The sequence below is a fragment of the Galeopterus variegatus genome, unplaced genomic scaffold (genome assembly GCF_000696425.1).
Source record: "Galeopterus variegatus unplaced genomic scaffold, G_variegatus-3.0.2 Scaffold8614, whole genome shotgun sequence".
In the NCBI taxonomy this organism is placed as follows: domain Eukaryota; kingdom Metazoa; phylum Chordata; class Mammalia; order Dermoptera; family Cynocephalidae; genus Galeopterus; species Galeopterus variegatus.
The window spans coordinates 30371-56635 of NW_007734725.1; the positions used below are offsets into that span (position 1 = coordinate 30371).

A 26265-nucleotide genomic window follows, 5' to 3' on the forward strand; every position below is an offset into this window, starting at 1 on the left:
GGAGCGCTGCCGCGCTTCCCAAGCAGCGCACTATCCAGTGCGCCACCGGGCCGGCCCTTATTCTAAGTTTTTAAAATCTACTTTAGGTGAACCTTTTTTTCTGTTCTCCTTTTTTTTATTCCCCTTCTCTTCTTCTCCTTTTCCTCTTTGTCCAAGCTCCTCCTCCTCATCTTCTTTCTTTTTTATTTTGCTTTGTTTTGTGTGTATTTTCCTTTTTATTCATCTTAAAAGTGTCAAGTAGCTTTTAACTATTAGGTTGGGTATTTTCCAACCCAGACAGGACTGGTGCTCAAATGAAGTCTGGTTAACCAGAGCATCATTTAAAGTTCAGAAAGCCTTTAAAAGCTTTGGGCAGAAATACATTGATGTCCCTGGTTTATTTTTTTGTATGCCCTGGTCAGTGTAAATGCTTATTTTGCACTTGGTCCTACTGATAGTAGTTCTCATTAAAAGGAAAGACTTTTAGATACTAGATGGATTGAAGCTTATTACAAGAAGATCTAGGAATGATATTTTAAAAAACATTGGTCTTATGCCTAATCCATTTAAATTGTATCCTGTATTCTTAGGAAATTAGGAAAGGAAATAACATTTCTCAATGAATGTGTTTAAAACTTGTTTGAAATATAAATAGTTAAGATGGGAAATTAAAACATAAGATTCCTTTAAAAGAATTAAGGAACCATTCCAGAAAATAGAGACTGGAAAGTCTAAATTTTGTTATAGAAACTTAATTATAAAAAGCTAGATTAAAAACATTTTAGATATAATTTAGAAATGAATATAAGATTTAAATTTTAATAAGATGATGCATATTTTTTTCTATTTGTTGAAAAAAAAGTTGGCTATGAAAAGAGTGAATGTGTGAATTTTCTGTCCATTCTAATGATTATAGTTGGTTTAATGAAAATAATCACTTGGAGAAGATGATTAAGATAGGAAAAAAGTGACGACAGAGTAGGTAACAGGTAGATATGGTGTCTTGGTTCTTAGCCAGTTTTCAAAATAATTTTTGTAATGGTGTAGTTTAAAAGATTTGACTGAAACTGCTAAACAAAAACTTTTAAGAAAACTGCTTTAAGTAATTTTCATTATAAAAAGAAGTTTTACTTTCTGAAATTAGAATTGCTATTCTTTGAGGTTCCAGTGAATTTCACATAAATGGCAAGATATAGCCAAAAATAACTGCTAACATTGTTTAATGCTTATTGCCATTCTTGGACCCAAGGCTGAGAAACTTTTTCAGATTCTGTGTGCTTTTATCCAGAAAGGATTTGGTGAAAAGGGGTCACTGAGAGAGTTAAATGTCTGTTCTGCTTGGCCTGTGAAAGAAGGGGAGAGGGCAAGGCTGGTCTTGGGCAAATTACTTCCACCTCCCTTTTTGCCCCTGCTTCAGCTCCAGGGGAGCTGGAAATACACAGGAGGAATCAGAAGACCTGGGTTCGAGTCCCGGCTCTGCCACTTACTTCCTATGTGACTTTGGGTAAGTTACTTAATATCTCTGGGTCTCAGTTTCAGTATAGGGTGTTGTGAGGATTAAGTAATATGATCTATGTAAATGTGCTTTGTAACCTCCCAAGGTCCATAGAAACATAGATTTTTATTATCAAAGGTTTGGCCTCCTCCCCTAGTCTGTTGTCCTCAGCTATGCATTTTTAAAGCAATCCACAGTGACTTAACTGCTTTTGCTTTTCCCTATATCCTCTCCATATTGGAACTATTACTCCTATCCTCTGCATGCTTCAGAGTTAATTATTCTGAGAATGTACAACCAGGTTAATTAAATTAATCTTCACAACAGAGGGTGGATTATTATTACCTCTTCTTACCCTCCCACTCTTGCCTTTCTTTAATCTTTCCAGAATTGTGTGCTTAGAAACATCAGAGAATCTCTAACACATGGAAATTCAGACAGTGTTGGAGAGAAAGATTATGTTAGAGGGAAGTCTCTTATATCCTGTTTCCCAGCTCAGTCCTCCATTAGTTAGTAAGGTTTACTAGGAAAATGGGAATATAAATCCTTACATGTTCTCTGTGAGAAAGGAGATAGAACTAGTTTAGGGTTAAAAGTTCTTCAGTGATCTCACTGAAAACTTAGATCCTTAACTCAAGGAATAATTAGAGCAAAGAGATAAAAGATTTGGTGTCTGTTTCTTTGAGTCGTATCTGACTTGGCCTCATCTTAGTAAAGTAAGTGCTGGCCCACCCTCAGCCAGACTAAATTTACAGTGCCTGTCTTTTTTGGGTGCCCAATTTATAGAGGGTTCATGTATCTAAGGAAGAAAGAAAACTTGCCTTTTGGATCACATCTGGGTTGGGATCAAGTGATCTTTATGAGGGTTTAAGAAGAGCTTGTAGATCTACTTGGTCCAACCTTCTTCCACAACCTAATGATGCTGGGTCTGGCTATGTGTAAATAATAGTAATAATAGCCACTTACATGAACTGCTTGCCATTAATGCCTGTTTACCATGGAGCACAACAACAGTTATTCATGTCATGATTAGATGAACTTTATTAAAGATTTTATTTTTATTTTTTTGTCTTGAACATTGACCTATGCTCAGTATGGTTTCTTGCTGAAGTAGCAGTGTCATCTTTTATAACTAAAAATTAGAGGAAATATTGAACTCTGGTTGTAATCAAATGCAAATTAAAACAAGTACAGTTTTAAATTTATCAATTAATGAAAAAAATTAAACGGTAACACTTGTGCTGGCAAGGATGCAGTGATAGAGCTACACTTATACGTTGCTGTTACACTTATATATGGACCTTTTGATTTTTTTCCAATACTTAAAAAAGAGTTTTTAAGCTTTAAGCTAGTAATCCCACAGTTATTAATGTCTCCTAGGGAAATAGTAAAGGAAAAAAGCTAATCGCTGGGAGATTATCATTGCAGCATTATTGTAATAATAAAAAACTAAAAGCTCCTTAAATGTCCAGCAATAAGAGAGTGGTAAATTATCACCCATCTGCTGGATGAAATATTATACAATATTATAATGATGAAATATTATACAGTATTATAATTATAAAATAATATACTGTGATAAAAGACCATTAGGAAGGCTGTAATATCATGGGAAATATTTACGATAAGTGAAAAAAAGCAGTTTGTAGGCTTGAATGAGAATACACTCAAAGTAGTGGTTGTTTTAGAGTAGTAAAATTATGTGCAGCCTCTGCATGTGTGCATTCAATTTTATAAACTTTGTATAATTTTGCATAATATTTTTAATTTGAAAAAGTAAAAGCAAGTAAAATAAAATGAGCAAGAAGCATTCTGTGACAGTTCATTCTCAGTTTCTAATCTTTTAGTAGCTGCAAGAAAACTTTGTTAGGTAGATGCACAAGTGAGAAGACCTTCCTGTGTTTATTAAGCACAAACTAACAGTTAACTGCTCAGCCAATTTTCAGTACAGGTTCTCACTAAGAACCTCATGTTTGAGAGTCTACGAAGTCATGGTGGCTATATTCTTGCCCCAGGACATTAGCAAAATTCAGTATTGGAAATGCCCTCTGAAGCTGGTTTTAGGCTCTTCCTAGTAACACAATCCTAGGAATGTTAACAACGTTTCAAGCCTTCTTGAGCTCATCTTCTTGTCAGGTATTAATACGTTAAATAGATTAAAATATTAATTAGGTACTTGTGCATTCTAACACATATTGTGTGTGTGTGTGTATGTATACATGCTTTTGTTCACAGGCGTGTGGGAGAGATCAGTGTTTAAGAAGTTGGGATAGTTACTAAATTGTTTCTGTGGGGGGCTTATCTCAGTAAGGAAACTAAGAAAGCTGAACAGTATTTTTAAAAACTGCTGTTTAATCTCATGAGACTTAACCTATATATTGACCTACCCATCTATAATTGACCCATTCATGGAGAGAGACTTTCATGACATGGAACAGTTTTAAATGAGGACATTGTTAAAAAAATGTACATTATAATTTTTGCATGACAGTTATAAAGGGTTATCCACCACTAGCTGTGGATTATAAAACAAAATCCAAACAGGAAATTAGGTAATCCTATTAAGAACACATGCTCTCATGATCACAGAGTTCATTTGTAAACTACAGTGGAATAATCTCGTGGCATTGAAGGGTACACCCCATCATGGACACTTGATCTCTTTCTGATTGCTACCATGCGAAAATATTGGTAATGTTTCTAAAAAGAACCTAAACAGATTATAGTCTCTCACTAAGCCCAGAGAAAGCTTAGAAAAAATAGTCTGTCACAGAGTTCATGCCACTGAATGTTATAACACTCGTTAAACAGAGAAACATAAAACTGTCAGGTTTGTCAAATTGTGAAGTTGATGAACATCCCTTATTTAAAATGTATTATAGTGACAAATTCTTAAGTCAATATAGGAACTTGCAAATTAAGTATATAAAACAGAATTATTTGTATTTATCTAAGCCTCTGAGGGTTCATTTAAACCTCTTCGAGTGTGCATTAGTGAATGTGAAGAATTTGGTGTGAAAATATTTGTATTGGTGAATTTTACTGGTTTATTGTACCTTTTTTCTCAGCAGTCATGTTCTTGGGAGAGTTTAATACTCCATGTCTGTAAATACCAAGGGAGAGAAAAATTTAACTTGGATGAATTTTATAAAGATGATTACTGTATTTCATAAGCTGGTAGGATTTGTCTCAGTAAAAATGATTGTCTATGGGTTCCTTTCTTCATCGGAAGAAAAATGAACGTGTTGCAAATTGACCAGATTCTGAGTCTCTCTTTGGTATTATATTGGTTATTAATACCAATATATTGTAAAATCACTTTGTAAGTGTAAAGTGCCACATAAGAGCTAGTTTAGGATGGTGTGTTAAGTTTTGAACCTCTATAACTCACTGAGATAAAAATAGTCAAATTGCTTGACTCAAACCAACATAAGAACTATTTATGCTGTATCTGGTATCATAAAGAATAGAACTTTCCAAATTTGAAGTAATAATAATAAGTTACCTTACTGAACACTTAACTTTGTACCAGACATCATTCTAAGCTTGTATTAATTTATTTAAGTAACTGCTTATGGATAGTGTAGCCATTTCAGGGTAGTTCTTTCTCTCAGTTGAGTCAGAGTAGATGGTACTCAGAGTAGACAGCATTGTGGATAATTTGTATTTTACAGTAAGAACTATGGCATCTAAATGATATGTTCACTTTGTTTTATTTTATTATGTATTTAAAATACAAGTGAGATGGAAAGTACTTGGTTTTGATCTATTTATATAAACCTTATAAAAGTTTAACATGATCAGTCTAATTCCCTCCTTCAGCCTATGCATCCACTGGGTTATGTGGAAAGATCATGGACTTTAGAGTCTAACATAAACTGGGCAAGACATGTAATCTTATTTAACCTTAATTTTGTCTTTTCCCCAGAAGAAATAGCAATAAAAACATGCAATCTCATAGGGTTGTTGTGAGGAACATGGAAACTGCTTGATAAACATTTTGTTAGGTCTTTGGATGACAGAAATGCCTGGCATATAGGTTCTTAATTAATGTCAGTTCCCTTTCTTTAGTTTTCCTTTAAGCCTTTGGAAGGACCTTTTCTTATTGTTGATCTCCTGTAAGTGATGTTTGTTGACCCAGAATAGCAGCAGAAGCTACTGATTGCAACTTTCAAATCAGGAGTTGGGTATTCATCCCAAATTACCTCTCGTGGAAGGAAACCCAAACTGCTTCTTTGCAATTCCTTTTCTTTTTATTTTTCTTATTAAAATTTTCTTTTTGATTTGAATGTCACTAATACAATGAAGTTCTATATTAAGGCTCTTAAAATGTAGTCTAAAATAAAAACACAAAAATCTTTTAAAACTAGTTCTTCTTACAAAATGAAAGAAACATGCTCCTTTAAGCTAATAGTTTTGGCTGCAAAGTTATAAAGATTTTCTTCTTCTTTTCTTTATGAAAAACCATTTTCCTTCACACTTTTGAAATCCTATGGTTCGTAACAGCCTTCATAAGTCGGTGACTCCTGTTTTAGCTCTGACACAAAGCCTTTCATCCAGTCCTGCTGTCAGTATACTTGCTGCTTGACATTGACAGGATTCTTGTCAAAACCTGGGTTTTGCATAAATAAGTGTTTAACCCTGGACAGACTTTTCCTTCTCACTTCAGTGCAGCTTTTAAGAGACTGCCGTGCCCTTATTCAGAGATAATGAAAGTGAAATTTGACTATTGTATCATATATTTTACTCTTTGAAGAAAGGAATTTATAAACTGTTAGAATACTGTGAACTTTCCTTGTCTATTTGATTTCTCACTGAGACTTAATTAGTATTTTCAGTCTTGCCAAATTGCTACAATATACAGTATAGACATCACTGATTAGCCCATTGTACCTTCTAGTCCAGAGGAGCTATTTGCTGTGCTTTTTAATACACAACTTGTATTTGGTTTAATACACAACTTATATTTTAAAGTTGCACATAGGTGTGCGCTATACATAATCTTATGGATGAATTTAGGATAAAAAGTTTATTGTTTTATCCTAATACTTTTTAGGAAGATGTATATTAAATACTCATATTTGAACAACCCAAGAAAACCTTTGACTCTGTAATGCAGAGACTTCCTGCTTTCCTAACTTGTCCTTGCTGTCATCGTTCCAGCCATGGCTGAATGGCAGAGGGGAAATAGCTTCATGCATGGACAATAAGAGCGTAGCACATACTTAATGTGTCCCCACATTTATTATGTTCTTCCTCTGTGTAAGATAATAAGCAAATTACTCTCCAATGTGCTGAATGGCAGAGGGGAAATAGCTTCATGCATGGACAATAAGAGCGTAGCACATACTTAAAGTGTCCCCACATTTATTATGTTCTTCCTCTGTGTAAGATAATAAGCAAATTACTCTCCAATGAAATTACAATCTGTTCCCCTAACCTCTGTTGAACATCTCAGATGTTTCAGATGTGGAATTACAGGGGACGAAAACATGGTTTCTAAGTTTCAATAAACCTAGAAATAGAATCATTATAGCAAAATATATTGTATTTAATAGTCTTGATTGAATCAGATGATATATACTGTCTAATTTTTCTTTATCTGAGTTGATGGAAATAAGTACGCCTTCTTTATTGTTCTTGGAGTAAATCTTTGTGGTACCATTTTCTTCCTTCAGCCATCTAACTATCAAAAATGATTGAGAGGATTTCCTAAGCTTGAAAAGAGAATATTTTTTTTAAAGAAAGCTAATGCCTCATATATTGAACACGTTGAAATTTCAATGTGAGAGAAAAAAATATAAATTTAAGCATACTGAGAGAAACATGTATTTAGGTAACCAGATGCCGTGTTCTCTAACTTATTGAAGTAAAGTATTATAATGGTTGAGAATGTGAGGATTAGAATTCCTATGGTTCAAAACATGGTTCCCATTGGAACACTTATTGTGTGCCAGACACACCACGTATAACTCTTGATGTACATTAACTGATTTAATATACACAAGATCCCTATGAAATAAATATTTGTATCCCCATTTACTCAGAAGGAGAACTACAGATATAGGTTCAGAGCCATTAAGTAACTTGCCTAAAATCTTTGAGCTAGTAAGTTGCAGAGCTTATATACAGATTCAGGAGTTGCTGACATCATACAGTGTGACCCTACACTTTACCTGTGAATAGAGGTGAATGATACCAACCTACCTGAGAATTTTTATGTGAGTTTAATGAAATAATGTATATAAAAGTGTTCAGCATAGCAGTAAGTTTGTACTCAGTGTGTGATAAATTGTTCTGATGAAGTGTCTTCTACCCATTTAGTTCATTCAGTCTCAGTTCTCACAAATTTTAAGTAGAGAACTGAAGATATGTGGGTAGAATTATCAGCTGGTATTTCTCAAGGGGCTAGAAGGTATTTTACGTAGGGTAGGAAAAAACCAACCCATTTCTTGTAACTTACTATTTCATTGCAAAAAGAGTTTAGTCTTATACTGAGACTCTCTTATCACCTAAATTTCAATAGGATCTAGTTTCAAGATTAAGCTACATTATAGCTACCCATCTAGATGATACCCTTTTAGCTGGCAATCCTCTAATTTCCACTCACTCTGCAAAAATTAAGGCTAACAAATCACCAAAATAACTTGTCAGAAATACCTGACATAATATTGTGTAGTTATTCAGAATATCCCAATGATAATACTGTGCCAAAATAATATCTTTCATTAGTACATGGACTTTAACTGCACAAATTAAAAACTTTGTGTTTAGGTTGGAAAAATAATCCTTTATGAATATAGAATAAAGTAGATCTTGGAGTAGGTTTTAGGGATTTCACTTGGTGGCAAGAACAATGTGAGGGAACAGTGACTGAACAACTGCTAAAAACATTAAAATAAGATTAGGTTGCCTAGTAGATTTATATAATGCCTAATAGGATACCTTCATCATGAGAAATAATAGTATTGTGCTCCAGGCAGGCCATACTTGGGATAATATTCTGAGTACTAGGTTATGTAGAATAGTAAATATTAAAATGTATAAAGGAAAAGATGATCAAGGTGATGGAGATTCTGGAAATAATGGTATTTGACAAATGATTCTTAATAAAATGAGGAGAGGTATAAGACGTTTTTAAATAATTAAAATTTCTTCATGGCATAGGAAGCAGACTCAACTAGAAGATCTAGATGGAAGTTCTGGAAATACATATTTATACTTTCCAGTGAAGGATATAGAGCAGTGATGTTGGCTGCCCCAGGAAACCTGAGCTCCCTTCACCAGAGAAGGAAGCAGACTCAACTAGAAGATCTAGATGGAAGTTCTGGAAATACATATTTATACTTTCTAGTGAAGGATATAGAGCAGTGATGTTGGCTGCCCCAGGAAACCTGAGCTCCCTTCACCAGAGTTATTTGAAGGAGGCAGAACCATCATTTGTGTGTGATGCAGTGGACAAATTTTGTACAACAGAAAAAGATCAGATCCATGACCCCTGGGGTACCTCACATTTCTGAAACTATAGCTTTATTAGCTAGCCTGGTAATTGATAAGGGTTATGTCTCACCAAGGAGAAATAATTATAGTTCATTATGCAGGCATTGATAGTATGGGTTGCTGGGTGTGAATTGGGAGTTAAATGTGTTAACGTTTTTTGTTACATTGGGGCTCTACCGCTTTAAACTTTAAATTTTTCATTCTTTTCCTGTCAGTCTTATGTTTCTTAACTCTCATGGGGTGAGTGGTGAGAACATCACCAAATGTTTTTCTGTATCATTTGGTATTGTAAATGTTTTCTTATAATTATATCAAGAATCTCACATCATATCTTCCCTCCCCACTCCAACCCTCAGTACTTTTTAATGGCTCTACGATCTGGCCTGTATTTCATCAATCTTACATGGAGATTTTCTTTTTTTTCCTAGTTCAGTTTCTTATATCTGTATTACAGGTCACTGTAGCATCCCGTATCTACCTGTCTCAATTGGTCAGTTGCATAAAATGCATTGGGCTGACTGTTTTAGAGTAAAAAGCAGTCTGGCATTATGACATAGTAGTTATTACCAGAGAAAGAATTAGTTAACCCATCTTATATTATATTTGCCTACCAATTTAAGATGTGAAATTATATAAATTATGAGAGATAGTGAAATGGTTAGCCACTTGTGATTAGTGTTCATATGTCTTACCCATAAAATATTCTGAAATATATTTGCTCAATGAGCATGTATGAGAAAGCACTTGTTTTTGCAAATATAATTTATAGGCATTGACCTGAAAACATATCAACAGGCATAGATGGGCATATGCATTTTTCATTATTATTTATCATTGCTGTACTTCTACTTTAAAAATAGTATATCTAACTGGTTTTTTAAATGGCATTTACTAGAATCTTAAGGGTATGGACTAAAGGCGAGATGTTTGAAGAGGTTAATTATGTTAATTTATTTTTAGCTTCGTCTGAAAATATTCAGATTTTATGCAAATGGCATCTGTAACTTTTGATTGATCATTTTCAGTAATGCTTCTTTGATGATTTCCTACCTCTTTTTGTTCTGTTTGCCCTTTTTTCTCTGTAATTAAAAAAGAAGAAAAAAAGACCACCTCCCAGAAAGAACAAAAACAGTGGTAACAATAGAATGAATTATAATGTGAAATTATTAGTTTTTGTGTGTAGTTTTTGAACCTCTGCAGAAATCAAGAGAAAACAGGTAGCAAGAACATTTCGCCTTGCATTGGTTCTTTCATTTTCTGCAAGCTTTTCCACTTTCTTTTTCTGCCAAAACAATTGGCAGAAATTGGCAGGAATACTCATAACAAGCCAAGTTCCTGATTTTCAGCAAAATCTGTGAGTCTATATAGTTTAATTGAAGTGGGCATGTATATCTTATAACATATAGTTATTCAATTCAAAATAATAGCCAACATACATTGCTTATTTGATAAGCTCTTTACAGGTATTATCTCATGTAATTCTCCTAGTAAACCTCTGAGGTCATTGCTGTTTTTTATGTGAGAAACTGAGATGTACAGGAGTTGAGTAACATGCCTAGGATGTGGTGGAGTCTAAACCCAGACTCAGATCTGACTTAAGAGACTGAGCTCTTAAATGCCAATGCCATGATATAATATCTCTCCAGGAAATCTTTGAGCAGATTGACATCTTTAGAGCAGAAATATGCTCCCTACTCTGACTTTTGGACAGGCTTTTGGAATCTATTTAACCTTTAGCTAGAACAGGCAATGAATTTTAGGGAGGTGCAAATTTCTACAAGTGAAATATTCATTCTTTGGTCTTCACTATAGTATCTCAACAAAGCTGATGACAGTTAAATGGTATTTATAACTAGCTTCAGAGATGAAGCCATCCATTTATTTAAAATTGACCGTAGAACTGAGGATATTATGCTATGTGAAATAAGCCAGACACAGAGAGACAAAAACATCATGATCTCACTTATATGTGGAATCTAAAATAGTCAAAAATCACAGAAGCAGAGGGGAAGATAGTAGTTGCTGGGAGCAGGGGTTAGGGGGAAATGGAGAGATGCTGGTCAGAGAGTACAAAGTTTTACATAGGCAAGATAAATGAGTTCTAGAGATCTAGTGTACGGCATTGTGGCTAAAAGTGACAGTACTATGTTGTATACTTGAAATTTGCTGAGAGGGTAGATCTTAAGTGTTTTCACTACCAAAAAAAAGAAAAAAATAGTAGGTGAGATAATGGATATGTTAATTAGTTTGATTGTGATTATTTCACAATATATACATATATCAAAACATCAAGTTGTATATCTTCAAATGATTTTGTGACATCCTACAGAATCAGCAACAATTTTAATTTAATGTAACTTCAGAAAATATAGTCTTTAAAAAGAAAAGATCACAACTGCAGTGAAACGTCCCACAGTCCTCTAGAAATTGTGCATCATGCAGGAATAAAAACATTATATTATGTCAGCCATGCATTTTGCTGTAGTTGTATAGTAATTACATTTTGAATCTGAGTTTTTTTGTCTTGAATTAATGTTTCTTTTTTTCTTTTCTACCATAAATGTTTCAGCTTAAATAAAGTGTTATTGGAAATAGTACATAAAAAGAAATGATCTTAGACCTGCTCTAGGAGAAAGGGAGACTAATTCTCATTATGTTTTCTTCTAAAATGGAATTTAACTTTATTCAAAGCCTCAAAAACTGAGATAAATTAGTCTATTATCATAAAATTTACTACATTTGGTTGTATATCATAATGACTTCATAATATCTTAATGATGCCTGAGTTTTTTTTCATTTAGGTATATAAGGTGAGTTTTTATTATCAAATGAGACATTTAAATTATGTGAGTCAAGAATGGTGTTTAGAATTTCTTCGTGATCAAAGGCAAGGGGCTCTGAACTCAAGTCAGAGGCCGCTTTTCATTGCCTGTTCCTCCACTAGCTCACTTTACTTTATTAAACTCTCTCCTCCCAGTTGGTTCCCAGTGTACAGCAGGATTGAACTAGGTTGGGTTTTTAATGTTTGTGCCTTGGGGGTTATAGAGCTTGGAAGGACTGAGGAAGGTGGTACTGCTTACACACATGAAACGTCACCTGCTATAACCTGAGCCCATCTATCTTATGTTGGAATTCTACATAAAATGTCACTTGGAATGAAAGTGCTACATTTATCCCCAAAACAAATAATAATAATAAAAAAGCTGCTCCATTAGATTATCTCTGATTCCCCCTCTAGTTCTGAAATGTATGACGTCTGTATTCCTCACCCTTACTACTCGGTGGCATAGTGCAGGGCAGCCAGGACTGTGAATCAGACCTGTGTTCTAGCTCAAGTTGTGGCACTAATTACTTGAGCAAATAATAGCTTCTTAGTTAGCTGGAATAACTGTTCTTCAATTTTTGTAAGGGTTCAGGCTAAAAAATCTATGGTTTTAGGCTATTACAAGCCTGGTGTATTTTGTGGTAGAACTATCAATATTGAAGTAGAACATATTTCTTAAACAAAAATAGTTGGTAAAGTAAGGGTCAGTGTTTGATAATACATAACTCCTTGTGAGCACAAAGGTTATCTATAATTTTCACAAAAGATAAAAGCTGATCAGCTTTTACTTTCAATTTTCAGTTACTGTAATATAATAGAATATTAGTATAATTAATCTAAAAATAGATCATTTCAAATAATTTAAGTCTACTTTTGGAGTCCATTACATAGTATTGTGGGAAAGCAGATTTATCTTGATGATGATTGTTTAGGTTTTATATTAAAATTGGTTTGCATTTTCATAAACACAAGCTAATCAGGCAGGCAGAAGGTGGCCCAGAAATTCATAGAGTAAATGGTTCATATGTGAATCACTGAAAGAGATATGTACATATATCACTTCATTGTTCAAAATATCCTGAATTTCAAGGATTTTTGTTTTGCTTTTTGTCAGCTAGTGGGGATTCAAACCCTTCACCTTGGTGTTACAACACCGTGCTCTAACCAACTGAGCTAACCAGCCAGCCCCTTTTTGAAGATTATTGTTGAGGGTACATTGAATTTTACATGAAGCCTTATGTTTTGTGATCACTGTACAAATTCTTTTAAAAGGAACTAACTAGAAGAAACTTCATTAAATTACACACAACATAGCTATTAATAAAGGACAGGTGACAGTATTAAGTTTTTTTAAGTTTTTTTTTTTTTTTTTTTTTTTTAAGAAGAGAATTGCCATCCTCACTCCCCACCCCCACCAACCAAATAATCTATCATTGTCTCCTTACAAATTTGTGACTCGGAAAATGCTGAAGGAATGGTACTTTAAGATAAGGTGATTCATCAGGTAAAGTAAGTGTGAACATGTAACTGGAGCAGGGGAAAACATAGTAAGTATTGTGAGCAAACAGAACACCCCTAAAAATGTCCTATAGAAAGTTAACTCAGCATTTAGACTTAGGGGCAGATGCAGAGGAAGAAATGTCCAAAAGAAAATGTCTAAAAAGAAAAGGGGAAAGGGTGCCAACCCATACTTAGTGTATTTCAAGATTCTATTCCAGGCCTCACAGGCACTTAGGAGTGGGAAGTTTCCTTTGCCTAGCCCAGAGTTTCTCAGCCTGAGCACTGTTGGCATTATGACGGGATAATTCTCCATTGTGTGGGCTGTTTGGTGCATCATAAGATGTTTGGCAGCATCCCTGCCCACTGGATGCAGTAACAACTCCCTCCAGGCATTGCCTAATGCTCCCTGGGTGGCAAAACAGCTTCTAGTTGAGAACCACTAATCTAGCCTCTCTCTTATTTAATTCTTTGGCAGCTGGCCATTGTGGGGATCCTAAACCTTGACCTTGCTGTTGTAAGGCCATGCTCTAACCAACTGAGCTAACCAGCCAGCTCCTCTCGCCCCTTTTTTAGAGTACTGGTTTGTATGCTTAACTGCACCGTACTATTTGTGGACCAGAGAACCTGACTTCTATGTAAGTGTGTTTCACTCCTCCTATTGGAGTATGTTCCAGGCTCTAAGTGACCGATTTACAGTGAATTTTTGTAACAGAGCTCATTAATAGTTGGGGAGTATGTGGCTTGTGCAGTATGCACTAATGAGAGACTGAAGGTGATATGCAGGAAAGATGGAGTTGTAACTTGTCAAATGCATTGTATGGGTGAAATTGTACACCTCTTTTTTGAATTGTTTTTTTGTTTTTTCAAAATACCACATCATTCATGCTTGCTGTCAGGATGATTACTGCATTTTTGTATCTTCTCATTAAAGAGGAGCAATAAACTAGTGAATATTTGCATGAAAAGAGGGCTTATTTAGAAAGTTAGTTTTTGAAACCAGGTTTATCTGATAACATGGCTGAAGTGAGCAAAAATCTGAATCCCATTAATATGGTTCTAAATCTCAAAAGCTTAGGTGAAGATGTCATTGGATGGTTCCATTTTATGAAAGTTATTACAAGTCTTTTAAAGAACCTTGTCTGAGAGTTAGAAACCAAATGGCCCTGGTCTGGACTCTTCCTCTGATGAGCTCTGTGACTTGGGGAAAATCACTTTACCTCTTTAGGCTTACAGATTCGCCTGTCAAATCTAGAGGGATGGACTGGTTGGCCTTCGGGAATGTGCCAGCTCTAACGTAGTGTCAGATTTTTAAAAAAATATGCTTATGAACTCTGAAATTAAATTTTTTTTTGAGTTTTCAATCTGTTTTACAGAGTACTGAAACCTAAAGGAGATAGGCTAGAAGAAGACTAATATAAATTTCATTCCAAGATGACTCCCAAAAAACTGATCTATTAAATTGTGCTGTGTGTAATATAAAGTGGGAAGAGTACCCAAGTCAGTGCTAAAAATTACTAGCTATAGACTATAAGAAGTGGTTGTTGTGAGAAACCAGACTTGCCTTGATTGCTCTGCAGGAGGAATATTTAAACGTTAAAAAAGCACAGATTGTGCTGTTGACATTAACTGAAAACCAAACTGTGAAAATCTCTTTTTTTTTGGCTTCCACTTTGTATGGAAAGATTGTGAAGACATCAAATTATGTGAAAGAATTCTCATGGTCAGTCATCTTTGTAAAGCCATTTAATTGGCTCTGTTTAGTACAGTCTGTGACTTTTTAAAACACGGTAGAGACAACTTTTCAAATAGCCATGTCATTTTTGTTATATAAATCCAGCTCACTCACTCAGCAAATGCAGTATCCTACTTCTAACGGTATCCTTTATTGGTAAAGTACAGATTTTTAGATCTTAGCCAGTTCTTCAGCCAGATGTGGAGAAAAATAACATTCCATTCTAATTCCTGAAATAATTACTTCAGTACCAAATGCATTTTCATCCTTTTCAGTTAATATGCAGAGCTTCAAATGTTGTCATTTGTCAAAAAGTCAAATAGCTCCTTTTCAAATTTAGCTATTATATTCGACAATTATCATTCACAACAGTGACCAGAATAATAAAGCATAACTCTCTCCTTTACTGAATACTTTTATATTTTTATTCCTGCATTTTAATTGCTTTGCTAAATCACGTACATAATATCTGATGCTTATAACCATTTGGAGAATGATTGTTGATGAAAGGGATATAGGACAAGGAAAGCTCATCTGAAGTTTGTCTTTAAGAGGTAATTATTGCATTATACCAGATATACAAAGGCATGTCAAAAAATTCGTGGAAAGATTTATAATATCTTTCAATTTTGTTTTTCCCCCAAACTTTTTGAAGTAGCCTTATATTGTCAGATTTCTCCATTTTCTTATTTCAGTGAGGAAAGGACCTTAAGGATGACCACTAATTTTAAGCTATTTCTTGTACATGCAGAGTGAGAACTAGAGATTTAAACAGTAGTGTCTAAATTCAAAACCTAATTTGTCTTAGAAATATTAGGGCAGAGTCACAAACCTTTCCTGGGCTTTAGTATCCTTTATATATAGTGAAAATAATGGTAGAGTACTATGGAGGATGCCTAATAATGGGAGTTATATTCATGCCAAATATTAAATATCTTTGCTAAATAATGGGATTTGATCAAATTACCTCACCATCTTTCTGTTTCCATTAGGTAAAATTGCAATAGTTGGATCTGTAAAAATTTAAAGAATAGAACTCAGTCTTTTATATACTTTCCTATGTTATTAATAAGATCAAAGGAAAGCAATCTTTTGGGAAAGATGATTCAAAGTGAGGAGAAAAAAGAAATATCATAAATTTCCAAAATCATGCAAATTTATTGTGCTCTGATAATTCAGTTGGATTTTAAACTCTATATTTCATGAAATAGATGCTATCTCTTTCACAAACAGAACTAAAAGTCAAATTTTTCTGTCCCTAATAGGGTACATATTTCATAGCTACATTAATTCAAAAACACTAAAATAACATGGTGGCAGCACTCAGTAAGAAACCAGTGTGGCTTTTGGCTATGTTTTGTTGCTTCTAAGTTCTTTTCAAGTATTATAGTTAACTGTACTCTTTCTGCTATTTAATCTGCTTATTCTAATTTCCCCATGCTATTCTTTGAGCTGGTAGATCTGCCCCCTCACTAAGAAAGCAAATGAGAATTAAGTAGTTTGAGTCTTACTGTGGTGATTTCTCTATCTTGCATGAAGCTTTCTTTATATGTAAATTATATATCCCCCCTTCATTCCAATCCACTATTTTTTTCCTGTCTCTAGATGTAAGGTTCTTAACGATGTTGGAGATTTCATCAGATGAGGACAAACAACTGGTGAACGTTCTCTGGCTCTTCACCCCCTTTTCCATATCTTACCAAAACCCTTTTCCATGATAAATACCTAGAAATATTTAGAAGCCCAAATATTTAAGAAAGTTATTATTATAATGCTTGCTTTTTGTGTTTCACCGCATTGTGTTAAGTCATTTGATGAGAAAATTATGCTATTATTTGGAAATAGTTTCCTTTGATTCTAATCTTACCACTATAAATTACATTCTTCTATTACCAAGGACCAAAGAGTTTTAACAATGTCCCTGCCTTTTTTTTTTTTTTTTTTTTTTCCTTTCCTTTGCCTTCCTCTGTTGTAAAAGTTGACAGATGTGAATCCCAGGGCAACTTAAGAGGTTATGTTAAAGTGGGGGCCATAAATATTTAATTTAGAAACCATGGAGCTATTCTGAACATGTTAAATCACTACTATTTGCAAATAGGAGGAAGAAGGCACCTACGATCAAACTCTTGAGTTCCGTAGAGGAGGTGATGGCCAGCCAAGGCGATCCACTCGGCCAACCCAGCAGTTTTACCAACCTCCCCGGGCTCGGAACTAATATGAAAAGGTAAAATTGAAATTGTGAAGGGGTTTCTATATAAGAAAGATACAATTCATGTTAAATATGTAGGTCTAATTACTGATATTTCATAATACCATACATTTAAAAAAATGATTCTTTAAAATTACTTTCAATTATAATGTATTTAATATTATACTATAGTTACACACTACTTTCCACCAAACTTTTCCCCACAAATTCTATTTCTAATCCCCTTTCTTCTCTATACCTATTTTTTTCTTTGGAGGTGATTACAATCTGTGAAATGACCATAAGATTGAAAGCAGAAAGGAGATGAAGGAAAACAGAGGACTAGATAATCACTAACGTGGATAATTGAGTTTATTTTTTATTGCTTAATTAATTTCAATCCTTTTTAAGAAAGAGGAAATGTTTCATAGTATATCTTCAGGAATTGGAGGAAGACAACCCAATTGCTTATTGAAATTTAATTTTTGAGCCATATACTATTGATCCAGAAGCTTTCATTTTAGAGTTTCATAAAGACAGTTGCTATTTGAAAATCATCTTCACTAGGAAGGAAGAGAAATATAACAAAAAAGTCAGATAATTATGGGACCAATCTAAGGCATCTCATGCCAGTGAACAAAGACCTTATTTTTTAACATGTTTTTGGAAGGAAATATTTTTGCCATCTTTGGTAGCACTTCTGTTTTTTTATTATGCCAGTGCTTTTGAACATTTTAAAAAATAATCAGTTTTTCCATTATAGCCTTTGGCATATCTCACCCTAAAGACTATTTTGGACGTAGCTATATCATTTTTCTCAGTTTCTTCTTTTCAGGAGCAGTACCACTGAGAATTTTTTAGAAATTGTTTTCAATTCCTCATTTCAGCTGTTCATTCTGCTAAGGCTGTTATCCACATTGTATTTTTCTCCTGAGTGACTCTCTCAGTTTTCCAAACCAACCATGGCTATTGAGCCCTTGAAATGTGGCTAGTCTGAATGGAGATGTGGTATAAGTGAAAAATACACACCAAATTTCAAAGACTTATTAAAAAAAAGAAACAACTCACTAATAATTTTATATTGGTTACATGTTGGAATGATATTTTGAATATATTGAGTTAAATAAGATGTGTTATTAAATTTAATTCCACCTATTTTGCCTTTTTAAAGTGTGGCCACTAGAAAATTAAAAATTACATATATGTCTCATGTGATATTTCTGCTAGACAGCACTGTCCTAGAGCCTTACATCTTCAGCTTCCCCAGAGCTCTTTTTTTTTTTTGATCGGTAAGGGGATCGCAACCCTCGGCAAGGTGTGGTCTGCACCAGGCTCAGCCAGCAAGCGCACCGGCCATCTGAGATCCGAACCCGCAGCCTCAGCGCTACCAGCGCCGCACTCTCCTGAGTGAGCCATGGGGCTGGCCCCCCAGAGCTCTTTCATTGGTTAAAAATTAGTTTTGTCATCCTAAGGAAGAAGTTTTTTCATTTATTTTCTAATCCTCAGTTTTATATGTGGTAATCTGCCTAGAGCTAATGCTAATTCACTTCTGAATTATCCAAGTAAGCCAAAAAAGCACTTTTTTCCATTAATCATTGGCTTTTTTGTGTGCTTAATACAAAGTCATCAAGTCAACAGTCCTGACCTACTGTTCATAGTATCATAGAAGAGCTCCTTCTCGACTTTGGGCATTTTTATGTAGCATGTGGGAACTGGTTCTTCAGTTAGTGCCCGTGACTATTTTCAAGCAGAATCAAAGTATATGTGAGGACTTTAGCAACTTTGCATTGTGTGAGTGTACTAGTCCATTTTCTGTCACTTATAACAATACCTGAAACTGGGCAATATATAAAGAAATGAAATTTATTTCTTACAGTTTCGAAGGCTGGGACACCCACGGTCCAGGCAGTGCATCTGGTGAGAGCCTTTTTCTTGATGGGGGCTCTGTACAGAGTATCGTGGCAATGCAGGTTATCACATGGCAAGAATAACAAGAGCAAGAGAGCTAACATGCTCACTTGCCCTCCTTATAAATCCATCAGAACTACTCCCTGATAACCTATTCATTAGGGCAGGGCCCTCACCGTCCAATCACCTCTTAATGGCCTCACCTTTCAACACTGCTATGGTCTGATTTCCCACCCTTTTAACCCTGTTACAGTGGGGTTCAAGCTTCAGTGAGTTTTGGGGAGACATTCAATCCACAGCAGCAAGATTGAATATACACTTAAAAATAAGCTCAGTGTGGTTATAATTAAATCTCTTTTAAAAGTAAATGAAACTGAGAATTCTCTTTTAGCTCTCTGAGGTCTTCTAAATTGGTTTTAAATGAGACTAAAGGTTGTCAACTTCCTGATTGCTCCAGGGCAGTGATTGTCTGAAAGTGGTTTTAGGGCTCTAGGTTTCTTCAGGGCTGCCTTTGGGACTGTTGAAGGCAGTAGGATCTAGCAGGGCTAGGACTGGGCAGAAGGCAGGGAAAGTGAGTGAGTTTGCAGCTAAGATGGGGATACTCTCAGTCCTCAGTGATTGTCTGAAAGTGGTTTTAGGGCTCTAGGTTTCTTCAGGGCTGCCTTTGGGACTGTTGAAGGCAGTAGGATCTAGCAGGGCTAGCACTGGGCAGAAGGCAGGGAAAGTGAGTGAGTTTGCAGCTAAGATGGGGATACTCTCAGTCCTCCCAACCTTCCTTTAGTTTCTTTCATATGTTTTATATTATTAGGGTTCCCTGGAAAATTTCCTTTGAAAAAGAGTATACTGCCTAAAAATAAATTGTAATTCATAGCCCAGAGGTAACTGTAGCTCATTCATACCAAATAGTACAATGCAAACAGTTCCTAATCAACTTAAAACATCACAATCTTATGGGTTTTCCATGATCCCTGAGTTAAAACTTCCATCCTGACCAAATGTTTGCTTTGGATTGTACTGTTAAAATGGGAATATGTGACACAGAAATTTTGGGCTCCTGACATCAGTAAGAAAATTAATTTGGGGGAGGTAGTCCCATCATGGTATTATTTATAAACCTCTCACTACAATCCACCCTAAAAAATAAATAAGCAAGACATATGTGATCTTGGTTGAAGAAGAGTATTTATTTTTGCATTTTAATCCCAAAATATGTTATGAAAGACTATGAAGTAGAATGAAATATCTCTTTGAGGTATTGTCTTTGAATGGGAGGTTCAGCAATAATAATAATTATATTTTTGTTCTTGTTACATAATTGAACATGTTGTTTACTTCTTCAGAGAGAATATTTTATTTTTATTTCCTCATTTCTGGTTTCCATCAACCTAAACATCTAAAAAGAAGATACACATTCTAGCCAGCCATTTGACTTCAAGTAAATATAAACATGAATTCTAGTAGATGGTAAAATTTTTCTAAGATTTTTTTAACTGAAATTATTCAGGATAGTGAGAAACACTTAAGGTGCTTTCTATTATCACTTTAAAAAATCATAATTTCATAGTCATAGTCTTTCTTTGTATGTTTTGGATACTTTGCTAGGTATTAAATGACACAGAGTAGCTTGTTCAATTAATGTTAATTAAATCAGTATGTTTTGCACATCCTTTGTCCTAAAAAGTTTTTTTCAATGACACTCTTCTCTCCCCCCCAACCCCCAGCCCCCATGTGCACACATGTACTTCTCCAATGTGGAGAAAGAATTTGATTCCACTTGAGCTTGGTGCTAAGGACAACATCAGGGACCAACAAAGCAGGAAATACCTGGGAGTCAGGGCTAGGTGAAAGAAGGAGGTCTCAGGGAACAGTGTGGGGAAATAGGCTCAAGGCTAAAAAAAAGAGGTGAGAAGTCAGATCTGAGACTTGAGGGGAGGTAGAGCGTAAACTCCAGACTTCTGGTTCCTGGACTATGTTATAATTGTTACAGACAACTTGGAAATATGAGCAGAGATAGAATAGAAAGATTATACACAGTTCTTCAGTCAGTGAAATTGACCAAAATTTTGTGCATTTGAAAATGTTTCTGACATGATTGGAGTCCTAGAAACTAGGTACCAATTAGTAGGAGCAGTCCTTAGGAATGATTTTTTTGTTGTTTTGCTGTTTTGTTTTTTTAAGTAGTAAACTTTATTTTTATAGCAGTTTTCGGTTTACACAGGAAGTACAGATAGTTCCCATACCCCGTTACCTCCCCCTCCCCAGCACAGTTTCTCCTATTATTAACATCTTACATTAGTGTGGTCCATTTGTTTCAATTATGAACCAATATTGATATATTATTATTAACTCAGTTTTACATTAGGGTTCCCTCTTTGTGTTGTGCAGTTCAATGGGTTTTGCCAGATGCATAATATTATGAATTCACCATTACAGTTTCATACAGAATACTTGTACTGTGCTAAAAATCCTCCATGTTCCACCTATTCATCCTATCATTTTTTTGTGTGTTGGGAGCATTCAGTATCTTCTCTTCTAGTTAATTGAAAGTGTACGGTAAGTTGTTGATTATAGTCACCCTACAGTACTGAAGAACACTGGATCTTATTTCACCTATCTAGCTGTAATTTTTGTATCTAACCAACCTCTCACTATCGCCCTTCCCCTTACCCTTTCCAGCTTATGGTAACCATCAAGGAGTGAATTTTAAGCTCCACATTCATGGTAGGATGGAGTTCTCTGAAGACATTGTAAAGGCAGAGAAAAGCTTAAAAAGAGGAAGAAGCAGAGTCCATAGCAAGTGGCTCTCAGTGGCTACAATAGCATGTGTGAACCAAAATAATGGGTGTTAAAAATATTTATTAGTGGTGACAGACAGTATGGCCTCAGATACATTAAGAATTTGAATTTGATATATTCGGTGCTACCACAAACATCTGAATAAAAGAGTGCTATGATGAAAGTTAAGCTTAGGAAATATTGCTGTTGGATGGACGATGGATTGCAGCACCAGGAGGGAAAGAATCTAAAACATTATTGCCCTGGTCCACTCAAAGAGTGGCTACAGCTGCATGTCCTGCTGTGAAAAGAGAGAGATGGCAGACCTGTGTAGAGTTTGGGACCTTTGAAGAATTTGTGAGACAACCCAGCAAGAAGCTCTTGAGTGCCGTGGAGGTCACAGCTCAGCATGTAAAGCAGTTTAATAAATGTTGACTCACTTTGAACTCCATTTCTAGTTTCTTATTTGATGATTTAAGCATAGGCTACTACATAAATACCATGACTTTGTTTATTTTCAAAGTTCAGTTTTTAACACCATTTTTAGCTACTTAAAGATGTATTTTTAAATGTTGAATTTTTTTGATAACCTGGGCCAGCATCCCTTTGCAAAAATTTTCAAATCAAGGTCAGAGAAATGATCACTGTCAAGACAGCTGTTAAAGAACCCTGTAATGCTAGCAGGACAGGCATCATGTGCAGATAATAGTACCCAAAGCTCTTTATTTTCTAAGCAGGAGACTGGACTTTGGAAGACTTAGGAGCCATTTGTAGCAGTCATGAGGACTCCTCCAGTCCCCACCCAAACATTTTCTCATGTGTGAAGCCAAAACAGGACTGTAACAAACAAGTCTTCTGTCACCATTTATCTCAGCTCTTCTGTCGTCACCCACCCAAAGTGGTTTCAACTAGAGTGGTACCTGCTAAAGATGGGCAGCAGGCAGGGGGAGATGACAGACCAAAATAAAGTACCTGTGTAGACTAACCCAATTCAGAGATGTTCAAAAAGGAAGTGGAGGTGGGTTGGATGGGGGTAAAGTTGTGTCACTGGCAGACTTCATCTTTTTTGGGTCATCCTCTGTTAAAAAATGTTCAGTTAATCCAAATCCCTGAAAAACCATGCTAGCAATAAAGAGTCTAGGGCTGGCCCGGTGGCGCACTGGAGAGTGTGCCACTTGGGAGCGCGGCGGCGCTCCCGCCGAGGGTTTGGATCCCATGTGGAGATGGGTTCCCGCTCACTGGCTGAGCGCGGTGCAGATGCAACACCGAGGGTTGCAATCCCGTTGCCGGTCCCTGGTATGGGTGTGACACCGAGGGTTGTGATCCCGTTACCGGTCAGTAAAAAAGACAAAAAGGAAAAAAAAAAAGAGTCTAACAACTGGCAGAGGTATACTTTAACAATTTCTAAGAGAAAAAATTATTTTTTTAAATTTTGTTTTCTTTGTATCTTGCTACATATTGTATGTTGTTTAAGTTTACTAATTAGACAGCAGTGTCCAATTTATTCTACTCGAGATCTATGGATATTTATATACTTTACATTTACAGTTATGTTTCAGCAGAAGTGCATCTTGACAAAGTATGGAAAAGTTAATTTGAGAGTCAATTTTATTTTCTTCCTTCGTTTTTTAAATAGAGCCCTGTGAAGAAAGGAGCTGTTGGCTGAAACATTCTGGCCAAAACCTGTTGATAGACCTTCTACTTTCTCTTCAGAAGAAGATGCAGCCATGGTGGATATTATTATTTGAAGAAAGAAAAAGCAGATTTTAGGGAGACAAAAAGATTCAGTCTACACAATGGGAAGAAATACTGAGTTAAATAAAGCAAATACCTTTTACAAGTAAAAGGAAGAATTTTTTTCTTCTGCTATTAATAAAACCATTGTGCCATTATATACTTCGTTTTACTGTATATTATATTTGCCTAATATTATCTTTTTTGTTCATCTGTATTAACCCCATACTAATTGCCTTCTATAGAATAGCAATTACAGCATACTTAAGCCTCACTCTATAATTACAGAATAAACTGACTTACACAGCTCACCACATTTCTTGCAAAAACAACCTGAAGCCAAACCGTAGTTCTTGTTGCGGTAACAACTGCTAAATATAACAGCAAAAAGTGTTTAAAACTTGAATATATTTATAGCACTCTACTAGCTTTTTAAAATGTAATTAAATTTCAAAAACAGGTATTCCCTTCCTCATAAAATGTGCAGTGGATCTTTTAGGGTAAGTTTGGTTGCAAGTAACAGAAAACCCACCTCAAGCCAGCTTAAACATTAAAGGGAATTTACTGGCTCACTTCAGAATTGGTATAATTCAGTGACTCAGAGATATCATGGAAGACTCTGATTTTTTGCATTTCTCATTTCTGCTTTCCGTGGGATCAACTTTATTCTATGGCAGGCTGCCCCACATGGCCACAGATGGCTTCCAACAACTCCCCGAGCTATTAAATCCAGGGATAGGGCCGGGGCCACTTCCTGAAGTGCACCGAGAAAAGCTTTTCTCCTTAGAACACATTTACCTGTATTGTGCTACTTTTCTACCCATGAAACAGTAATTCCAGCAAGGTCTGTGGGTTACTTCAGGCCTGATCCAAGGGCCCCAGCCTTAGAAGTGGGGGTGGTTTGTGGAGGTGGATTGGAGGCAGAGGATGTGCGTCTGAAAGTCAGGATACTTGCCAGGAAGAGAGGGGTGAGGTGTTGGTGAAGCAACCTGAAACGTCCTTTACAGTGAACCAATGTCTGAGTTATAGACTCTTCGTTTAATGGACAAAGACACTTTTCCTGTAGTCTCAGTTCTATGAAGCCTGAAGTGAACAATTAATTAAAAAGAAAGAATGAGAAGGAGGGAGGGAGGGAGAAAGAAAAAAAAGGAGACAGGAAAGGAAAATACAATACTCTAGCCAAAACGTAGTACTTTGAAGGAGAGGGCCTTAGGCATTCTCCCAGGGCCTACTAACTCTTAGTTTTATTATCCCATGGGTAGATACTAGGCTAGGTTGGGCTAGCAGTGTTTTGTTTTTAGTTTGTTTTTATTTTTAACCTTTACAGTGCATCATAATCAGTTAGGAGTGGGTGGATCTGGGCATTAGTATTTTTAAAAGATTCTGAATGATTTTAATGTGTGTCCTAGGTTGAGAACCAGGAGAAGGTCCATGATAGTTTTGATGAGCTTGACAGCAAGATAAGCCAATAAGGGAAGAGGCAGTAGAACTGAAAGAAACTCAAGTCTGAGGGCAGTTTAAAGTACTGATTCTCTGCACTTATTTGTTAGATGGGGACAATAATACCTAATATAGTGTTAAGCCTATACAGACTCTCACTAGATGGCACTAGTGTTGGCTAGAAGTTACTATTATTACCCAGCAGTCCCCAAGAACAGTTCTGTATGGTGGTGTGTGTGTGCGATTTGACTTGAAGACATGAAGAAAAGTTTAAATTGGGCAGCATGTGAGGCCAGCCTGTTCGTTTTACTGACTGCTGGTGGCTGCTGGGGCACTGAAGAGTAAGAGTCCATTTCTGATACAGCAAGATATACTTGGCTGTCAGAAACTAAGCTCTACTGTGGCTTTCTGTTACTGAGAGCAGCGGCAGGCCTGGATGTGTGGATGGGGTGCGTGGTAATAAAATACTCATTAGTATTTGCCAGGGTTTTCCTTTGTGCCTGACACCGTGCTAAATATTTTTCATTCATTATTTCTTGTCTTCACCACGGCTCTGTGAAGTAATCATTACTCTCTCTGCTCTGTAGCTAAAGTAGCTGACATCCTTCAAAAAGTTTCTGTCGCTTACCCCAGGTCACAAGGTGGAAGTGTTAGAGCCCAGACTCAAAGCAGACATGCTGCAGAAGTTCCTGTCAGGAAGAACCAACCCCACATGTCAGGAGTGCCAGCTGGGAAGCTTACTCTCTTCCCTCTTTTTCCCTCCTGTTTTTAGTTTTGGTTTGGTTTGGTTTTATTATGGATATATTCCATCACATTAGTTAGCACCTTTGGTTTGTTTTAGGTTTGCCCCTGCTTGGAAGTGTGATGTCTACCCTTGTTTTTCCTCCTAGTTCCAGGCAGATGCCACCGCCTCATGGACTCTTCCTCTCTACACCCTGCCCCCTGTGCCTTTCTTGACTTTCCATATTTATATTCTTCACTCAAGTTCTTACTTTTTCCTATGTTCAAAGAAAAAAATGGTTTTATTACAGTTCAAAAATTAATGTTTATGTATTCAGTTATGATTTACTGAGTGCTGTGTTTTAGGCACTGTGCTGTGATCAAGACCAACATTTCAAATTCCAACGGGTTCATGATCTAGCTCCTTTAATCAATTTGTTTCAGTGTCTGCATATTATCCTTTCCACGTT

At 35.8% G+C, this 26265-nt stretch overlaps 1 protein-coding gene across 1 annotated transcript in view; it reads left to right on the forward strand.

Annotated features, from left to right (window-relative positions):
• Positions 1–23795, forward strand: part of TDRD3 (tudor domain containing 3) — a 49093-nt gene extending 25298 nt beyond the window's left edge. The window contains exons 4-5 of the mRNA XM_008593014.1: positions 17129–17254; positions 23538–23795. Coding sequence (XP_008591236.1) covers positions 17129–17245 — 117 coding nt within the window. The 3' untranslated portion in view covers positions 17246–17254; positions 23538–23795. The remainder of the gene's footprint in view (positions 1–17128; positions 17255–23537) is intronic.
• The last annotated feature ends 2470 nt before the right edge of the window (positions 23796–26265 follow it).